Below are 19192 nucleotides of genomic sequence, written 5' to 3' on the forward strand. Positions count from 1 at the left end.
AAGAAAGCAGGACTTAACCTCCTTCACACCTGCTCAATCTCTCACTCATTCTGAACATATTTCAAGGCACATTTTCTAATTCACTCTGCCAAAACCCTTCATCTCAGTAGCGAGAATGTCTTCACAGTGTTTGTATATTTTTTTGTTTTTTTAATATGAATAACTGTAGGACTGACAGTTCTATAACCCCCCAGGCATGTAATTTGTAGCTGAGATATGTACATTCGGAGGGGGAGAAAAGAAAGAATAAGTACAACACAGCTCAGACTAAAAACAAAAGGTGTTAAACTGAACCTTGGGAATATTTGTAATAGAAACAAATCCGACAGAAACAAACCTTTAACAACTCCCTCCTTCATTTGCTAGGACACAGCCTGATAAAGCACAGAAATGCTACTGTAGCCCCTGCAGGCTTATTTTGACTAAATCTCAGGAATGCAACATATAAACACTTGGCTCCCACATTACACTGTTACAACTTGCATTAGCAGCAACTGGACAAAAGCCACATTTTCACAGAAACATCTTAACAGGGATAAATCTTATGTTTAGTTTTTCGGGGGGGGTCATGTTGGGGTTTTTTTTGTTTTTCTTTTTTCAGAAAAAAAAAAGCAAAAAACAACCAACCACTCAGTTTCCTCACATAAATCATGCTCTTAAAATTCAAGAGGTGACTGATATATTGCAAACAACAGCAAATTTACTTTCCTTTTTAAACTGTACCAAGGAGCCTTGTTTACCTATTTGATATTTAGCTTAACACATTGCATTTTTTATATTAGAAAGTCACAGCCACAAATGGCAGCTCTGTTTTCTTTCAAACACCACTATTATAGTTTCAAGTCTTTTTTTCTTATATATACACTTTGCTTCTTCTAGAATTGCTCAACAGCGAGAAGAAAAAAAATAGTATTATCTGACTTTCATGCTAGCAAATGTGCATTTCCTATCACAATTAATTGCATCAGGAAATTGCTCTGTAGTGCAATGTTGACTCAGAATGTTATTGTGCTATGTGCTGCATTTTAGTATTTCCATTTAAAACAATTTTTTAATATTTCAGTTAAACAATAGCTCCCAAAGGATAAGAAGAGGCAAAAGTAACTCAATTTTCTCATCATATTTTATTTTGTTATCAAAATTGACAATACTTAAGAAAATGTAAAATTATGTTGGAGCTTCTTTCCTAATTGAAGAGCAATTTCACATACACCCTTAGCAAATACGGACAGTAGAGCCTTCACTTAAGTTTATGCTGCCCTCTTGTGACTTCCGTGTATAATTGCTCCAGCAAACAAGTCACCTTAACCTAAGACGGTGAAAATTCATATTTAATTTGATTTTAGAAGGGAATTTCATAGGAGAGGGAGGGAGAGAAATCTATTAGTTACTAATAAAGACTGGTCGTGTGATGTTGGTGCATAGCAGAACAAATTCTCAGAAGGAAAACAGAAGGACAGAAAAAACAGTGTGTTAAAGCCAATTTTGAACATTTTTCACCTTGCCATAAAGAAGAAGTACAAAAGCCAGCAGCTGTTAAAGCCACGGTAAGGTAACTTACGTTTTTCCAGGAGATTCTTTTAACCAGAACAGATCATCACTTGTGATACCATACTCCAGCGCACCTGCAATCTGTGATCACACAGGTAAGATCTTGAATCTACAATCCAAGTCCTGGCAGCAAAAAAAAGCTAACAGCGACTTGGTCTGTATTAGCTGAAGTACAGCCAGTGGGTCAAGGGAGTTATATATCTGGGTTTGCCCAGATATGTCATCAAGTCTTTGTCTTTGGAGATTTTCAAAACCTGACTGCAAAAAGCCCTGAGCGACATGATCTGACCTCACAGCTGACTCGATAGCTGACCACAACCTAAGGAGGTTGAACTACATGACCTCTAGACATCCCTTCCAACCTGAATTATCCCACAGCTTTAAGCAACATCAACATACTAAACTGATGCAAATTATTTTCTATGGAAATGTTTTTCTGAAAGGCCTGTACTTTCTATAAAAGACAATTTTTCACATGACACAAGTATAAACATCTCTCATATGTTACTTTGTATTTACATTTTTATCCTCCAAACATTCATTATTATCTGCAACAAAACCAGTAAAGCCATTGAGTTGTTAGATATCCAGCGTAACTTACATGTGTAGGGTATTTTGGTCTTCCTCCAGTAGCAATGACAATATTTTCTGCAGTAACAACAGTCTACAAACAAAAATACAAAATCAAAATCAAGCATTACATGCAGGAGTTTCTCCTACACATTCTGTATCAGGTTTTGTTTTAATATTAAGCTTACAATTGTTCCTATATTGGACAAGATTCTGATGACTACTTGGAAGCAACAGTTGTTCACAAATGGGAGCTTTTTAAAATCAATTTTTACTTAGGACAAAACATACAGAGATCACAGCAAGTGAATTCCATCTCTAAGGCCTGGAGTTATGACTACCTCAAAAGTGGCATGTTTTTAGAAAATGCTAGGCATCTACCCCAAAAACTTTCGCTCTCTCAAGCTGACATTAACCAGTAACATCATATAATTACCCTCAAAAAGGTGTTAAAAATGCATGTTCAGTCTTTTCTTATATTTGCATACATGGCCACCATTCTGTTATGTGACCCAGTTGCTTGAGGCTGTGCATTCTGTACAATTGCCTCTTATACACAATTTTGTATTAGAAAGCTTATCACCCTTACAATTTATTTGAAGGAGGAAAACATCTCAGACTGATCTAATACTCAGAGCAATAAGGAGGTGGTGGTCCCCGCTACAGATCTGTAAGCAGTGTGACTCTAACACAAAAAAAAATAAAAATCTTTTGTCTCAGCATTTCCATCTGCAGAGAAAAGTTAATGGCATCTAAGTGACAGCTTAGAGGCTAGGGACTCCAGAGGGAACAGTTGAGTTCATAAACATCTTCTCTAGGTGGAAAATGTAAATATCAGTCATCAAAACAATACTGAATAACTAAAGCAATTTGCAAAGGTACAATCTAGCTCCCAGTTGACCTGAAAACCAACACATGAGGACCTGGAATGTTTGACGTGAATGATATTGCAGAAATCAGCACTGCAGCTCACCTCTTTACCTGCTTTTGTTAAACCACAGATTGTATGCGGATCAGAAAAACTCCCTTTCATGTTGAAATATTTCACCTTCCTGTTTAGAAGAAACAGCAACATAAAGGCACACTTAATGAAGAACAGAAATGAAATACAATCAGCTACTTTTTCCATATCTGAAGTTCTAAAAAGGATAGCAAACAGGCATAGAAAAGTAAAAGGAAGACAGCATCTCATTTCATATGATTGTTTGCAGCTCTGTCACATAATTTAAGCCACTTAATTCTTGTGTCACAGTTAACTCCTCTATACAGCAGAGTACCTAACCTTGTAACATGCTCTGGGATCAACCTATTGACTTCTTCAAATGATACATTTTCCACTAGCGATAGTAACGTTATAGATAATAATAGTAATGCTAATACAATGCCCGTTTGAGAGCATGCAAAAGCAACTCAGCAGGAGTCACAAGACAACCTGTCAAATTATCTATTAATATAATTTCCCTGTAAAAGGAACTGCATGCAGAAAAACTTGGAACCATTTCCGCACTGTAAGCAAAAAAATCAGCTGCTCTAGTAAAGTGTTATCTGTGGGCTTGTATGGCATATAAATTTTGGTGGACAAGCTTGAAATTATCTTTAGAAACCCTAACTACTTCATATTAATGCAAAACCTCTCCAGACTAAAGAGAGCACTCCCTGATCTCTACACTGTTTGAAAACTTTCACATATGGTCACTTTCAACCACTATTTCCCAGAAAAGAAAAGGAAGGAGAAAAAAAACCCAAATCACTTACATTAGCAAAGGCACTTACAGTCCCGAGCAGAAAAGACTTACAAACTCAAAATACTATCTCTAATGAGAAACTCCAAAGGCAATTCAGCAATTCTACAAGGAGAGGAGCAGCTCCTGGACTATGGGAAGTAAGATGAACTTCAAAGTCTTATTTACTTGTCTTGTAGTTGCACTCTGTGTCCCCAGTTCAAGGATTTCACATAATTCTGAACAGCCTGTGCCATCACAGACCTATCACAAAACAAGAAACTGAGCATGATGTCGTCACATTACAAATTCAGATTACGAAACTCAAAGATACAGGCGATTGCTAGAAATTAGGAATGTTCTACAATACTGGTTTTTTTTTTTATAGAAGTAAATTATCAAGTTCAAATCAACGTAATATCTGCCCTGATAAACCAGTAAATACAGTTGTCTGTTTTAAACAAGGAGCAGTCTAAAAAGCTTCATGCGTAATTCCCTTCCCTAACTGTCCCCAAATAAGCACCAACTGGGAAAAGTTGTCATGCATTTGCAGCACAAAGGAGTGGATGTGGGCAATAATCCTTACCAGGTATGATGAACAGGTTGGGCTATATTCCAGCCATAGTGTTGGGCATCTTTAAGGGCACTCCCTAAAAGGGCTGCTTGATGCATAAGCTTTTTAGGAATGCAGCCAACATTCACACAAGTTCCACCAAGTCCCCATTTGGTTCCTTGTGAAAAAAAAAGAAAAAAAAAGTAAATTCTTGGGTTAGTGTAACCATGCAATTGGGTTATTTAGAGAATTAGGTTGTTCATGCAATTAGTTAAAAACTTTTGAAACAGCACACAGTTCACTATCTCCTACAGATCAGTTTCTAACTCTAATTTTGTTCATTTGTTTTGATGAAAACCATTTCTATATACTTTTTTTCTAAAATTCAAACCATCTCAAGACATTTCTCAGAGCTCTGAAGATCGTTACTTCACATTCACATTTGCTTATTTGCAGTTGCAGATCTTATTTTACATATTGTACATGAAGCGTCACAAGATGATGCAATTCATAATTTTTAGAAATTGTGTCATCTTGACAGACAAAATATTCTCATATATTTAAGTCCAAAGTCTACAACAAATGGTAGCATCAAACTTCGCTATCAACCTTAATGCGCAGAGGAAGCAGGCAGAGCTGGGAATGAGCAGTAGAGCAAGCTGGGCTTAAGGACTTCTGCTACAAGCAAAGCAGGCAGGTGGCTTCAGACACTTTGCTGCCTGGAGCGATCGGCTCACCTAGGCAACCGTTTTATACACATGTCCAAATATTAGCCTCATATTTCTCTTCCATACCTTGTGGAGAAGGTTCCACATAATCCAGAACAGCTACTTTCCTTCCAAACTGAGCAGCTTTAAACAAAAAGCAAAACAAAGTATTTAGAGGAGGGAGAAACACACAAACGTAAGCATTTTTAATGGCACAGGTATAAAGAGTACAGGAGATGACAGCTGGTGGTTTTTACTGTCTAAGTCCAGATGCCAGACTAGACACTCAGGCTGCATAGGTCATCAGCAGATTCTCCAGAAGGCACTTAATAACCCAGACTAGAGCCTCCAGCTTCCACCAACCCTAAAACTGCAGTTTGACCCCAAATGAGAGGTTTAAGAACCCTGTGTGTTGTTGAGCACGTTCCATTGAGTTACAAAGGGGCAAGGTTCCCTGCAGCAGTTACGCAGATCTTGGAAATAGTCGGAAGGGACTGTTGTTTTAACACATAAATAAACGGTAAAATTGAAAAAATACAGTATCTATGAAAGCACTCAGAGCATTTTACATTAACAGTGAAATAAAAGCTTATTAAATTTTCCCATTATGAAAGAAGGAATATTTTTTAAAAGGTGAATAGGAAAGCCAAACAAGATCACCCCACCCGAGGGTGTGAACTAATTTGCAGATTGACTGTATGGAGCTGAGTTAATGATTTATGTGCAGGGACTAAAGTATACTATGTTTCTTAAAAAGCTTTAGCATTATCAGTAATACTTCTTCTAGTTTCCATAAACACCACTTAAGCTAAACAAAACTTTTGTTAGTTATTTATACATACCGACCTTCTTTTGCACAAGCAAGGCCCCCAGACCCTCCACCGATTACCAGAAGATCATACTCATTCTTTCCTGTGAAAAGGACGTGAAAAAAGAAGGAAAAGAAACAGGCAAAGAAGATGGGAGAGGTATGTGAGAAGGTACACTATTTTTTTTTTTTTTTTTTTTACAATTGATTATTGCTGATTCGGGTTTTCTTTACTTTACTAGAGCACCGTGGGGTTTTTTTTCCGTATTCCAAAGCATTCTCCAAAAATTATTAAACTAGAGTTGTGAATGAAACACAGAAAATAAAGCAATCCAAAAGAAGTGAGGAAATAGATTAGATTTTTACACAGTGTCCCAAGAAGCTCTTTCTGCCTGATCAGACGATTGAAACTGGGATTCAGTATAGGTCTTCTGTCTCTGCATGACAGCAGCAAGTTCTACAGAGATTTTTTCAGCAGGGTCACCTTATCGGACTGGCCTCCCCTGCAATGTGGGCCGTGTAGGGGTGTGGTGGGGCGGCCAGAGGGAAGCTGGCCCCTTCTGCCACCTCAGCCTCCCAGAGCAGGTCCGAAGCGGCAGAAGCCCGCAGGTGAGCGGCAACTCATTTCTCAGCAGGCAGGAGGCCAAGCCCTGCTTCCCGGGGGCTGCCTGGCTCAGGGCGGGCAGCCGAGGCCCGCAGCACTGGACACCACGGGGTTGGGGACTTTTCTCGGCAGTGGGACCGGGAAGGCTGATGGCCCGGGTCCTTGCCGTTAAGCCCAGAGGAACGACCTGGCCTGGCTGCCCCTCGGGCCGCCCCGGTGCTTCTCCACAGCCCCACGGCCGGGGCGCGGGAGGCCTTGCCCACTTCACGGCCCCCTGCGGCCCGGGGCTCCCTCAGCAACCCGGGGGCCGAGGGACGGGCTGCTGCGAGAGAGGCAGCGGGGCGGGGGCGGCGCCGACAGCCGGTGGGGATGGATGCAGCCCGCCGCCAGCCAGCGGCACTCTCCTCCCTCAGCGGCGGAGGCGGGGAGGGCAGCGAGCTCCGCTCCCCACAGCGGCCGCTCAAGCAAAGCGCCCCCGGGCCTCTCCCCGCCGTGCGGGCGGTGGGAAGGGCTCGGGGCACCCTCTCCAGGCGCTGCGGCCGTCAGGAGGAGAGGCAGCCCGCCTCCCGCGGGGAAATGCGGAGGCGCGACCGCTGACAGTCCCGAGTCCAGCGGGCGCCCCATACCTGAAAGGGCTCGCACCGTACGGCACAGCCCCGACGCGCCCAGGAGACGCTCCCGCCTCCGCCACAGCGCCGCCATGCTGTACGGCAGAGGGCCTCCGCGCCCAGCCAGGACCCCTGCGAGGTGGCCGAGTAGCGCCTGAGCGGAGGGCGGCGACGTCGGGTGGGTGAGGGCGGCGGGGTCCCGTGAGGGCGGGGGGCGGCAGGGACGCAGAGCTGAGGGGAGTCGGCTGCCGCCCGCCCGGAGCTCCGTCTTCTGGAGCCACTGCGGAGCCGCCAGAGGCTTTTTGAGAAGGCGGGCGTGGACTGCGGCGTTAGAGAAACGCGTTTGCGTTAAAATTCGACGTTTGGGAGGGAAAAATCCCCACACCTGGCTTGACTGGCTTATCCGTTCCCTCCCCCCCCCCAGATGCTGCTGCAGAAGGGGTTCAGGGAAGGCCTTTTGGGTAAGAAGAGAAACATGACGAGTGTCCAGAACCTTCACCGATATTCAGAACTGCACTATTTCCCCTCACATCCCTTTGTAACAGACAGGTGGGAGGTCGCAGCCCCTTCTGAAGCTGCAGCACTCAGGCAGAAAGTTAAAAACCTCTGAGAAGGTGGTTTGAGTAAAGCCTCTCCCTCCCACGAGGTGTTACGCATGATGTTGTTTTGGCTTCCTGTGGCGTGTTCAGCATTGAGAGCAGGCGCTGGGGCCTCAGGTCGAGAGAAGAGGGTTCTCAGCCACGACGGCGGGGCAGGCCCGTGCTCCACAGGTCAGTGAGCTCGAGCAGCACAACCAGCTGTGACACGGGGTTTAGCTGTGGTGGTACCCATACCTGCGCAGGAGGACCTGCCGGAGCACCTCCCATGCTTCGCCGCCTGCAGCAGCATCTCCTGTCCCTGTGCCACATGGCGGCTGTCGATTAAACAAGGGCGATGCTGCTGATCTACTTTGGGCGAGAGTTGTGAGAGTTATTAGTGCTTGTAATGTACTCTGGCAGCCTGAGGTGAAAGGCCTCAAAGTTGACATTGATCAAAACGGTACCGCAGGGAACAAGGTCTTTCTCATTCAGAAGTGCTGGCTGTTGGCCTTTACTGAAGCACAGCAGTGACCCTCCCTGCTGCTGTACGAGTGAGTCGTATGTGATAAATACCACCATAGCCAAATCAGAGTTTGGGACAAAGAATCACCCGCTTTTTCCTGGGGAAAGGGAGCTGGCGACAAAAACAGTGAGGCAGTCATGGTTCAGCTGTCTCCGGAGAAGGGCCTGGCTCACAAGGGGGCAGCATCCAACCGTTTCGTTTCAGAAACCATCGATCACCTGGTCCACAGTTAAGAGGAGAAATGGCAGGAAATTAAAATACTCAAAGTTTTGTAGAACTAACATCACCTCCAGGGTAGGTCTCATTATTTTTTTCACTTCATTAATGTTTGAAAATAAAAGAAACAGGAATTGCTATGACTTTAGTGATTAAAAAAAAGCAACCCCCTTCTCTGTTGCCTCCTGCAGCACTAATCAATAAATCACTAAAAACACTTTTACCCACTGCAGCAGCAGGAGAAAGGCATAACTAGAGCGCACTGAGAAGCCTCACACATATTTAGATACTAATCTTTTATGCTTTTCAGGTACATGCATGCAAAGTTGTTGTAGCTGTTCATTTTAGCCACTATCCTGAATTGAATCAGGCAGTGTTGAGCATGTGCTCTTCACACAGCATTTAGTTCAGACACGTAGGATCAAGGGTAGAATTAAATCTCCCCAAGCACAAAACAAGTTTATGTGAAGAAATGTCCCTGCAGCATTACGGTATTTTGCTAATAAGGAAAGGCCTTAAATGTAGCAAAGCTCTTGATAGAAAACATTACCTTTAAACAGCACCTACAGTGGCAATTTAGGAAAGAACTGATGATAAATTTGGAGTAATGCTTCTAAACTCTTTTAAGGATAGGATCTTGGCCAAGTAGCCCTTGTAACAGCCACGTTGTACACCAGCATTACAGATTGCTTTCATTATTTTAGAGCTCAGAGTCTAAGTGAACCACAGCCTGTGCAGCAGTGATGAGATTGTAGCTTCTTTTAGATGATTGTGTTCCTAAACGCATCAGCACACACCCTCCCTTGGCATCCTTCTGAAGTCACCTGTGAGCCAGGACTATCCGTAGCTGCTGCTGTGCCACTGGCAGACCGTGTGAAGCTGGGGTGTCACCATCCCTCGGGCTCTATCTCACAGCTAATGACAAAGCCCTGTGCAGTTCCGCAGGCTAAGGCTTTCCCATTGGGACCGCCATCTTCAGAAGAAAGCACAAAGCCTGTTTAACGCCACTCTGCATGTTCTTGCACGTTCTCACAAGCTTGATCATGGAGACTGACTGAGACAGATATCAGCAGTGAGGAGCAGGTTTTGCCCATGGTCACAGTACCAGTAAAAGCAGTAGCCGCTGGTATTCGCTGTAGTCAGCACTGAGCAGGTGTGTCTGTGCCACACTTCAAAAATCCTTCTCAGGGACCAGAGACACATCCTGGTTATCAGGTGTGGTTTCTAATGTGTCTTTGCCTCATCTCCTATAACTTCCTACTGTCTTATTTTAATTCTTCTGTGGTTAGCATTAAGCTGATCAGAATAATTAGTGATACACATTTTTTTACATATATGTAATACATATCTTTATTTCTTTTAAGAAAGCAAGCATTAAGCCCCTTAGTGGCAAATACATTCTAGTATCAGGAAGCATTTACACGAAGCATTGTGTTTCTGCAATGAAAGCATATTTTTTCAAAACTTGGGATTAAAAAAAAACTTCATACAAGATAACTATCAGATTTAACATCATATTTCCACAGGATTTTGTCAGTTGTAACTAGTCATATTTAAAGTCATAAATTAACTTAATACATTAGATGTGGTTTGGTTTATTTCCAGGGGGAGATGTTTATTCAATATACTGTAAACAGTGTGGTATTAAAAGGGCAAAGGAAACACCACTGTAATACATTTCAGAAATGTATATAAATCCATTCAACAAAGATAGGGGTTTTGTAAGGCATGAATTGGTTCTGTTAATGGGCAGACTTTCTCCTTTTGAATTTATTGTAAGGACAGCTTGGAATCCTGGGCTTTTTTTCCTTCATACGAAATACCTTTTGGTACATTTATCAATGGCTTACTTAAATTCTTCCTCATGAAAACAACCAGGACCAAACACCTTTTCTATTTAACATTTTAGAAATTTTGAATTTTCAAACACATCTTCATGTCTTTCCTGTCTTTCAGGCACGGTTTGCTTTCTGTCTTACGTTCCCATCTTAGCAACCTGGCAGGCTTGGGAAAGAAGAGAAGTGTCAGGTAGATACCATCTTTGGAAGTCATCACATTGTTTCTCTTTTAGTGGGTGGGGTAGAAAATGGATTATACCAGAGGTTCCCTTTTGTGGCACGACCTAATTAATAATTTACAGGAGTGTCAGTGAACTGTACAGGATCACTGGTTGAACTAAGAGGTCTCTGCATGAGGTAGGACTTTTTGTTTTCTTACCATCTCTCTTGTGATTGATTGTACTCTTATGTTTTTTTCTTGTTCCTCTGCTAGCGTATAGCATGGTGTCCTTAGCATTGTGGAGGAAGGAGGAGGGAAAGAAAAAGCCTGTGGAAGGAAGACATGGTAAATGCTGAATACAAAAGTGGAAACAGTGACATAGACCCTGGCAACTGAGAGCCATATCCCAAAGCTGCCAAAAGACAGAATAAATGGTAGCAGGGGAGGGGTGGTTACCGATCCTTAGACTTTTTTCAAAGCAAGGTAAAGCCTTCTCATGATTCAAATTGCTAAATATATGGATAGTATTTTAATGTGGGGGTTATGCTGACAAGTGAGGACCCTTGTTCAAAGACACAGATCCGGGGAAACGAAGTATTTTTACCACTTTTATTTCAAGCTTCTTAACCGACTTCTGTAGCAAGAATTTTCCAATATTACTTTTTGTTGGGTATTGCTTTACATTGTCATGAAGGAATCTGTGGCTCTTTGCTGACAATCAAACTCTGCTGTATTTTTCTGCGTGTTTCATATTTGCTTTTTGAAGCTTTGATAAATCAATCTTTAGGAGAGTTAAAAGTCAAACTGATAAGGGAAGAAAATGACAAATTTGGTTCATGAGATTAAGGTGGTGATCAGATTTCCCTGTGAAGTCTATAAAGCTTACCACATTTTGTTAAGATGGGACAAATATATCCCATTAGCTAGTATTTTTTTTGGTGTAAGGTCTGTAAATGTATCAAAACCAACTGTATTGAGAAAGCTAAGGAAAGTACACACATCGCAGAATTACTCTAAATCAGGTCATAATTTAAATTATATTTAAAAATGTAATTCTAAAAGAAAATCAACCATTCCACTATTTGCCAAGGACGTCTTGTTACAATGAATACATCCTTCAGCTAACAGTGTTTCCTCTGCTGGAAACATTTGTGCATAGGTTCATAAACAAACAAAAAATATTTAACATTTCAGATTTATTGCTATTGCTCCCTTTGTTTGCTTATTTTTGTTTTCAGAAATTTGTCTGAGAGTAGGACTTGTTGTTGTTCAGAATTTAATCTATGCCATTTTATTCCTTCCTTCCTTAACATAGAATCTTCTGTACGTAGTTTGTCCTAAACAACTAATTGATTGCAAGTGAGGGAAAAAACCAGCAGAAACAGATGACACTCCAAGCACCACAAGTTCTTGACTTCATTCAAATACTTCAACATATATTACCAAAACAGTGAGGGAGAAAAGACAGGAATATGTTAGACTTAACTGAGCTTCAAAGTTTTCATGAGAAGTTATAAAATCTTCGAAAGCAGTAGGTTTTTTTCATTCTACACGATAACCTTTTAAGATGCATAGTAAACCCACAATAGTCTAACTGCTTGTATAATTTGTTAAATTTTAGAGTACAACTTTGCTGGCCATCTTTCTTCTCTTTTAGCTGTTTCCTGTTTTAGATATCTCCAGGCAGCTTCCTGATTCATACATGAGTGGTGCTTCCTTTCTCAAAATTCCTCTTTTGCATGTTTCTCAGCAAGAAAAACTAATTTGACTGTTGAAACCAGCAAATTCACATAAAAGAAAATCCCTCCTGCTATTCTGAAAATGCAAGCTCAAAAGAATTTTCTTCCACTCAGTGTTTCACATGATCTGTGGGGTTTATGATAATGTGCTAGCTTTCCCGTCTCCCTTTGTTTAGGCTTTTACAAACCAGTCTTTGGCCAGGATTATTAGAAGAAGGGAATGTCATTTGTTGTTATGCCAGGCATGGATTTACTGGGAAAGCTTTAGCTCCGTGCTATGCACGGCAAGTGGGGACAGCACTGCCACGTTGCATCATGCGATTGCAGCTGGGTAGCCTCCATGAGAGCCTGGGAGCTCTGAACACGAGCAAGTCTACTCAGGTTTGTGCAGACAGATCTGAGCTCGGCTCTGTCAACTGTCAGAACAGGTCAGTCTGAACTAGCCAGTTGTTCTGACCTGTTGCAGTTCATGTGGTGCTGCTCCCAAGCAAAGACATCCTGGGTTTACATCTTCCCATAGATGTGCCCTGCGAATGAAGTATCCTGGTGTTTTGCAATACCAAATCCATCTTTTAAGATCTTGTCCTGACATTAAAATTGCATTACACCAACACGTTTATAGCTCTCCACAGTTCTCTAACCTGGATGTATTAATACGAAGGTAAATTTTTACTATGTAGACAAGGATAAGTCATGTGAATAGCGTATAAATTTATGCACTCTGGAGTTTGTTTCCTTGTTACTATGTTAGTAAAAGCTCACAAAAATATCCATACCTATATAGGCCCTCTCTTGGGAAACAGCTAAATGAAAGAAAATAAGCCAATGTCTAACAGCCTACCAAAGAAACTTCTCTTGGAGAAAAAATTATCCTGTAATAACATATTACAAGATTTCAGATTTCTATTAACTTGGAAGCAACTTACGGACATTGTCAAACAGTTTGAGTGGTGTAAATAACTGAACCTCTGGCTTTATCTAATTTGTCATTTTGCCATTCACCATCTTTACTTACGTAAAGAAGTATCTAGACAACAGAAAGGGTTACTTTGCAGGCATAGCCTTTATCATACAAGTAAACAGTTGTGGGCAGGCAGAAGCAAGTTTGCTCCTCCCATGCTTTTAGCCTGAAGAATATGATTCAGCTCAAAGTTAGAAGTCCTTTAGAAGTGTTGTCATGGGACACCGCTCAATCTGGTAAAGCTTGGCACTAATTTATGCTGCTAAGCAGAAGCTGGGCTGATACCACCCACCAGTTCACAACTAGCTATAGTTAACTGCAAGGACGTCTCCAAAGAATGGCTGTATACTTACACAACCAGGTCAGTGCATAGATAAGTTGTACTGTTTTAAGCTCTTTTCTCCACAGCCCAGCCGTAAAAGAAATTCTCAGTTACTTTTAACTGTGGGTGGCGTCAGGGATTGTGCAGACACGATCTATCATGGTTTCACAACCAGCTTTTGACCAGACAGGAAATTACTGTCAGTGAAGCTGGAGTGCAGAATCGCTTATTTCTTTCTCTGCCCTGCCTGATGTCTGGATTATAAGAAAATATTTATTGAGCTAAAGCTCTGTTATACATGGAAGGGGATACTTCAAAGTTATTCTGTATTGACATTGGGTACTCTGCTATATTGCAGGGTCTTAGTTATGTTTTGTTTAGAGTTACTAAACCCACTTTGATCTTCACCTACCTCTTTTTCCCACAATTCTTATTTAATTCATTCACTTAACAGTTTTTATTTTTCTCTTGTCATACTCTCAGGTAGTCCCTAATTCTTCCAAGGACCTTCCCCCTCTTGTGACAAAGCCTGTTTTCAGTTCTTCAGCTCCTGTTTCTGCCACATTTGATACAAACCCTTTCTTTGAATATTTGTTGGTTTTGGTTTTTCTTATTATTTTCTTTTATGGTGCAATTTAATTGCAGCTTGATTATATTGTTTCCACCTCAAAGGAAACCATATAGACAGTCAAGCCAAGAACAAGGTTTATTAGAATAAACCTCTTCGTTTACCTTAGAGCTGTTCACAGCAGAGTGTTTTTCCAACTAGAAGCTACAGAAATTCAAGTGTACTATTTATAATTTATTGATTGCACCTCCTGTAGTTACTGTTAAGCAATTTGTTATACATACTTCCCCTCCCTCCAGCAGCACTCTATATTTAACCCACATGCCTAGGTCTTGTTTCTACGACTTTTGCACTGGCTGTGGCATGCCATGTCTGAGCTGAAAAAAGAACTAAATCCCTTGGGCCAAATTCATTCCGGGAGTTCTTGATTGAACACAGTGCATTTACACTGAGCACAGATTTGGCTCATACCTGACTTTGTCAGCATTCACTGTGCTGTAACTAAGTAACAAGAACACTGTCATTAGGGGACAGATGAATAGCTTTCTCTGAGGTTATTAGAGCACTGAGCACCTTTAAGGAGTGCAGAAATCTGTGAAAGGAGGAGTTGGGGAAAAGGACGCTGCTCCTTTTAGAGCCTGTGTAACAGAACTGATAAGCTATTCCTGTGATGTGATCAAATGTGACTGAATACTGCAGGCTCTTGGACTCTTACTCTATAAAATCCACACCAGAGCAGCACAGGAAAAGATCGGAGGGAACAGCTTCTGCTGTACTGAGAAAGGTACATATTTATGTTTTCTTATTTCTCAGACTTGACATGATTTGTTATCTTAGATAATGTCACTATTTTAAACAGTGGTGAATATGAAAGAAGCGGGTGTTTTCCATGTTCTGACTGGTACTCATTGTCAGGAAGCCAGTCCGTGGGCAGCAACAGCTTTCACAGAGAAAGAGTACGACATATTTGTGTGTAATGCATTTGTACTGTATTGTAAACCTTGACAGTTGAAAGAAGCGAGATGAGATAACCCTGACTAAATTGAAAATGTAATTTATGGCTATAAGTATGCTGGAATTTAGTACTCATTTGTATTCAAGAAAAAGCTGCGTGCAAGTCAAGTTTCAGTTCAGTCATATTTGACTGAATAGCTGCTTTTATAAATGTGTTGCTGCAGCTGTATTTTATGGGGGTTTTCATTCTCAAGAGCGAGTTCTGCTACAGCAAAATGTCTGTGAAGAACAGACAAAAAGCTAGTACTTTTGCTTGCTACCCCTGTTGCTGCTTATAGAGTATCTTTCTAATGCCCTTTACAGACATTCTTTGTCTTCTGTCCTTTAAAAACAAACATATTTACTAATACTGTCAACCACATGTCATATCGATAATCTCCATAAACAACCTTCACTTCATCTCTGCACTTAAGCTTACTTTTTCCTGCTTACTCAGCCATGGACTTCTCTAACAAAGCCCTCAGGTTCAGAATCTCATGCATCTGCATAGTATTGCAGTATTTAAATGCAAAAGAAAAATGTCCTGATTTACAGCTTTAGTTTGCATCAGTGGGAAAAGAGTTTAACCACATTAACACTGCAAACAATTTACTTGTCACTCAAGTTTAGCAATATTTATTAGCAGCCTGCAGCTGGTATCAGGTTTATCCCTGCCAGTCCCACACTGTTCTCTTTCAGCATTCCTTCAGGATCACTGGAATTAGAACTGACTGGGAATTTTCTGAAGAAACATAACTTTGGCAGCAGGCACTGAAACCAGATCTTAATGTGTGAGGCCATTGTACCAGTTTTGCTAAAACTCTCTCAGGAGAGATTTCTCAGAAAGCAATTTCTAGCTAAAGTAAGAGTCACTCTGTGCTCACCCACTCCAGCCACTTTTCCAAGGAGGGCACTCACGCAGGATTTGAGCCCAAGGTCTTGTGCCCTGCTCTGTCTCAGGCTGCCTCTTCCCATGCGGTGCTTTGGTTACCCGCTGTGCTGTGGTGGATCCCACCTTGCTTGGCCTGTTAGAGCTGTTCATTTCCAGAGAAATAAGCTGTCATTTCAGCAGCGATTTCCTCCCTGCTCCCTCACGTCCCTCAGTGGGTGTCCTCACTACCAAGTTTCAGTCACGCACTCCCCTGGCCTGAGGAGCAGCTTGTGGAGAGCAGAAAGCTGTGCTGGGGGAGAGACAGGTTTATGCTAGATTAGCTGATCGCCTTGGAAGCAGGGCAGGAGCACACACTGGGGATTTGGGACACTGAGGATTCAGCCCTTGATCTTTGTGACATAAAGAGAGAATGTGAAATAAGGCTGTCACAGGTGATTATGCTGAGGACAGCTAGCCATTTTGGTCTTTCCTCTTCCAGCCCTTTCTCCCTGCCTCCATCTAGGTCAAAATCATTCAATAAGGAGCCTGTTTTACCCCCTGGGGAACATGAAAATCTTGGTTGAGAAAAGTTTTTACAGACCAGCTCCTAGTGTGCCAACAGGGCAGAGCACTTTCTGCTCTGCCTCGCAGGTGGGATTTGTACAATTCAGCTACGCTATGCCAACCACTGGCTCAAACACTTGTACAAATATTACAAATGCATCTAGAGTTCTGGAGTGTGTATAAGGACTATCAGAAACAAATGCTTCCTAGGGGTACCTGACAGGATCTTATTCCTGAAAAACTGTCTGCTCAAGGCCCAGTAAAGTGCATTTCTGATCCTTGAAGAATTCTCTCACCCCAAACTCTGGCTTTAATCATGCAGTGTGTTCCCTAGGTCAGTCTGGATCAGAAGACTACAGATCCATGCAGACCTGCTTGTTGGATGGAGAAGAGGCCCCTCTGCGTGGCCAGTTTATTCTGAACCCCACTCTTCTTTAGGGGGCACACAACCGTTATACAGGCTTTTTCCTTTGGGTGATAGCACTGAATACCACTTAGACCATGGCTACTGTGAAGGGAGTTTTAAGTGGGTAGCAATTATCCTAATTGAAATCTATCTTGGGAGAATGGATTTAAACACCCTTATGCAGCTTAATTGATGGGGCTCCCTAGTAGGCAATAGGCACTTTTCTGTTCTTTTCCTTCCAGTCAATAAGAAGAAACCCATATTTGTTTCCTTTCAACCTGAGAAGAGGGAAAAAGAAAAGACAAAAGGCCTTTGCATTTATAGAAGTCTGAATTTTTGTAGTCATGGTAGTGACGCTAAATTGTAGTAATTTGAAAAAACCTAGGAAGAAGGAAATTTAGATTTCATGCAAGAAATATTTAGTGAAAAATTATATTCAGTCTGTTCAGCTTGTTTTTGTGATGTCAGTGGAAAATCTGAATGCCAAACTACTGGACTAAGTTTCCACTGAAATACAAGCTATTCACATTTGGCAATACGCTGATCGTTCTTCACAGTGTTGCACTCATTTGAAAATGCATAAACAATAACAAAAGAATAGTAGGTAAAAAGATAATTTTTTGACCTTTAAAAGTACTAAAATATGAAGCTGTTGAATTGCGTTGCCTACAGCAACAGGATACAATATGTTTGGCAGAAGTTAGTTTAGACTTTCTGACCAAAACACTCTGCCTTTCTTGTGCTCTGGGAAAAGATCAAGAAAAGCAAAATGCCACAAAACAGAGATTACCTCATTCAAGACAGCATAGGACAAAGAGTCAGGAGCTCCAGTCCCAGCCAGGGCACAGCAGAGATCTCCTCTGCCCTACTACAGGGCAAAAGACATTGTTAAAATATGTGTAGAAATGTGCCGAGTCTTACGTATTATTTTCACAATGCTTTGCAAACAGCTAATACATCCCTACTAATACGCAAATCCTCTGTATACTGTAATGCATGAGATGATACTTAAAGGCATAATTTCAGCAGAAGCTTTTAAAAAGTTTGAACTTAAACCTTTTTAACCCTTTTCTAAAAATAGGGTGTACACCTCCTTCCTTCACACAGGTGCATGTATGGGAGGGTTTAATCTGTTAATATGTATGGCCTTTGTAAAAAACCCCTAGAAAATTGTTTGCGTTATAACATTCTTCTCTCTGCAGACTTAGCAGAAGTGTCTCTGCAATAAGTTAGGCCCTGTTGTCCCCGGGCACTCTACGATTGTAGACCATTTCTATTATCCTCAATACCATCAGACCGATGGAGAGATTCTTTGGGGAAAAAACATTGCATGGTATAAATTTACTAAGCACTCTCCATTCACCAGGTTATGTGAGCTAATAAAGTTTAAATTAGATTCTAAACCCTTTAGCATCAGAATGCTAAAGTACTGTCTGGATGCTTGGAGATTTGCAATAAACTCTTAAACAACCAACCAGTACTTGGCAGTTAGATTAAATGCATGAAAAGTTATAGCAAGATTGGATGTAACATCATCTTTCCTCAAAGGCCTGATTTGTCAGCAGGCTGAAATCACTTAAGGAAAGTGTTTGAAGCACTGTTTGTCTTCACATTTTCCCTGTTGTTCATAAACTCAATAATGTCACATAGGTGTTTGCTGTCTTGGTATCCCAAAACTGATCTCTTTAGTTAACGCAGATAAAATCACTTTGCCTTTCCTCAGGTGTTATCCATATATCCATAGCAGGGACTTTTCTGACAGAGTTTAATTCAGCTTTACAATACCTTGAAAGTTACAGAGGTAGCAGTAACTTTTAACTTACTCTTGTGGCAACGAAGATGTAGGTAAGACAGCCCACCCAAGATCAGATCAGAAAGCTATTGCCAAAATGATACTCAAACCAAGGTCTCCTGACTCAGAATCCCAAAGCTTACTCTCATTCCAGTCCTGGGGAATAGCAGTCTAATGTACCTGCTGTCTTTGTGGAAGAGATTTTTTGTGATTATGTTTAGGACTTCAGTACAAAGCAAAGCAGAATCAGTTTACCCAAGCTAAAATTGTAATGAGAGGTTCTGTAATTAGGATCATAAGGATTCGTCTTGATTAGAAAAATGTTCTATCCAACAGTTTTCAACGTCCCAAGTATTTTAATACCTGTCATCTCTTATTTTTGCATCTGTAGGAAATGAGGTCTCGTTAATTACTCATAATGTAATGAACTAAGCTTCAGAATAGTTAAATAATCAAATTTGACACTTTTAAAATCCACTAAGTGTGAAACTCACTAAGACATACGTCCTTATTAAGACTCAGAGCATTTAAATGTACTT

At 41.3% G+C, this 19192-nt stretch overlaps 2 protein-coding genes across 8 annotated transcripts in view; one reads left to right on the forward strand and one right to left on the reverse strand.

The window, feature by feature from the left end:
• TXNRD2 (thioredoxin reductase 2) overlaps positions 1–7246 on the reverse strand; it is a 36749-nt gene extending 29503 nt beyond the window's left edge. Inside the window, exons 1-8 of one of the 2 annotated variants that reach the window (XM_063350856.1) lie at positions 7141–7246; positions 5949–6014; positions 5190–5246; positions 4429–4573; positions 4032–4106; positions 3095–3173; positions 2153–2215; positions 1562–1632 (exon numbers count right to left, since the gene is read on the reverse strand). In XM_063350856.1, the coding sequence (XP_063206926.1) occupies positions 1562–1632; positions 2153–2215; positions 3095–3173; positions 4032–4106; positions 4429–4573; positions 5190–5246; positions 5949–6014; positions 7141–7216 (632 nt within the window). In that variant the 5' untranslated portion in view covers positions 7217–7246. Of the gene's footprint in view, positions 1–1561; positions 1633–2152; positions 2216–3094; positions 3174–4031; positions 4125–4428; positions 4574–5189; positions 5247–5948; positions 6015–7140 lie in introns of both variants that reach the window. The other variant, XM_063350855.1, reaches the window with a different exon arrangement.
• COMT (catechol-O-methyltransferase) overlaps positions 5961–19192 on the forward strand; it is a 29449-nt gene continuing 16217 nt past the window's right edge. The window contains exon 1 of one of the 6 annotated variants that reach the window (XM_063350858.1): positions 5961–6070. In XM_063350858.1, the coding sequence (XP_063206928.1) occupies positions 6062–6070 (9 nt within the window). In that variant the 5' untranslated portion in view covers positions 5961–6061. Of the gene's footprint in view, positions 6071–7160; positions 7301–7766; positions 7893–10583; positions 10635–13336; positions 13499–14578; positions 14812–19192 lie in introns of those variants that run through there. The other 5 variants (XM_063350860.1, XM_063350861.1, XM_063350862.1 and 2 more) reach the window with 5 other exon arrangements.

The sequence above is a fragment of the Chroicocephalus ridibundus genome, chromosome 13 (assembly GCF_963924245.1).
Source record: "Chroicocephalus ridibundus chromosome 13, bChrRid1.1, whole genome shotgun sequence".
NCBI lineage: Eukaryota > Metazoa > Chordata > Aves > Charadriiformes > Laridae > Chroicocephalus > Chroicocephalus ridibundus.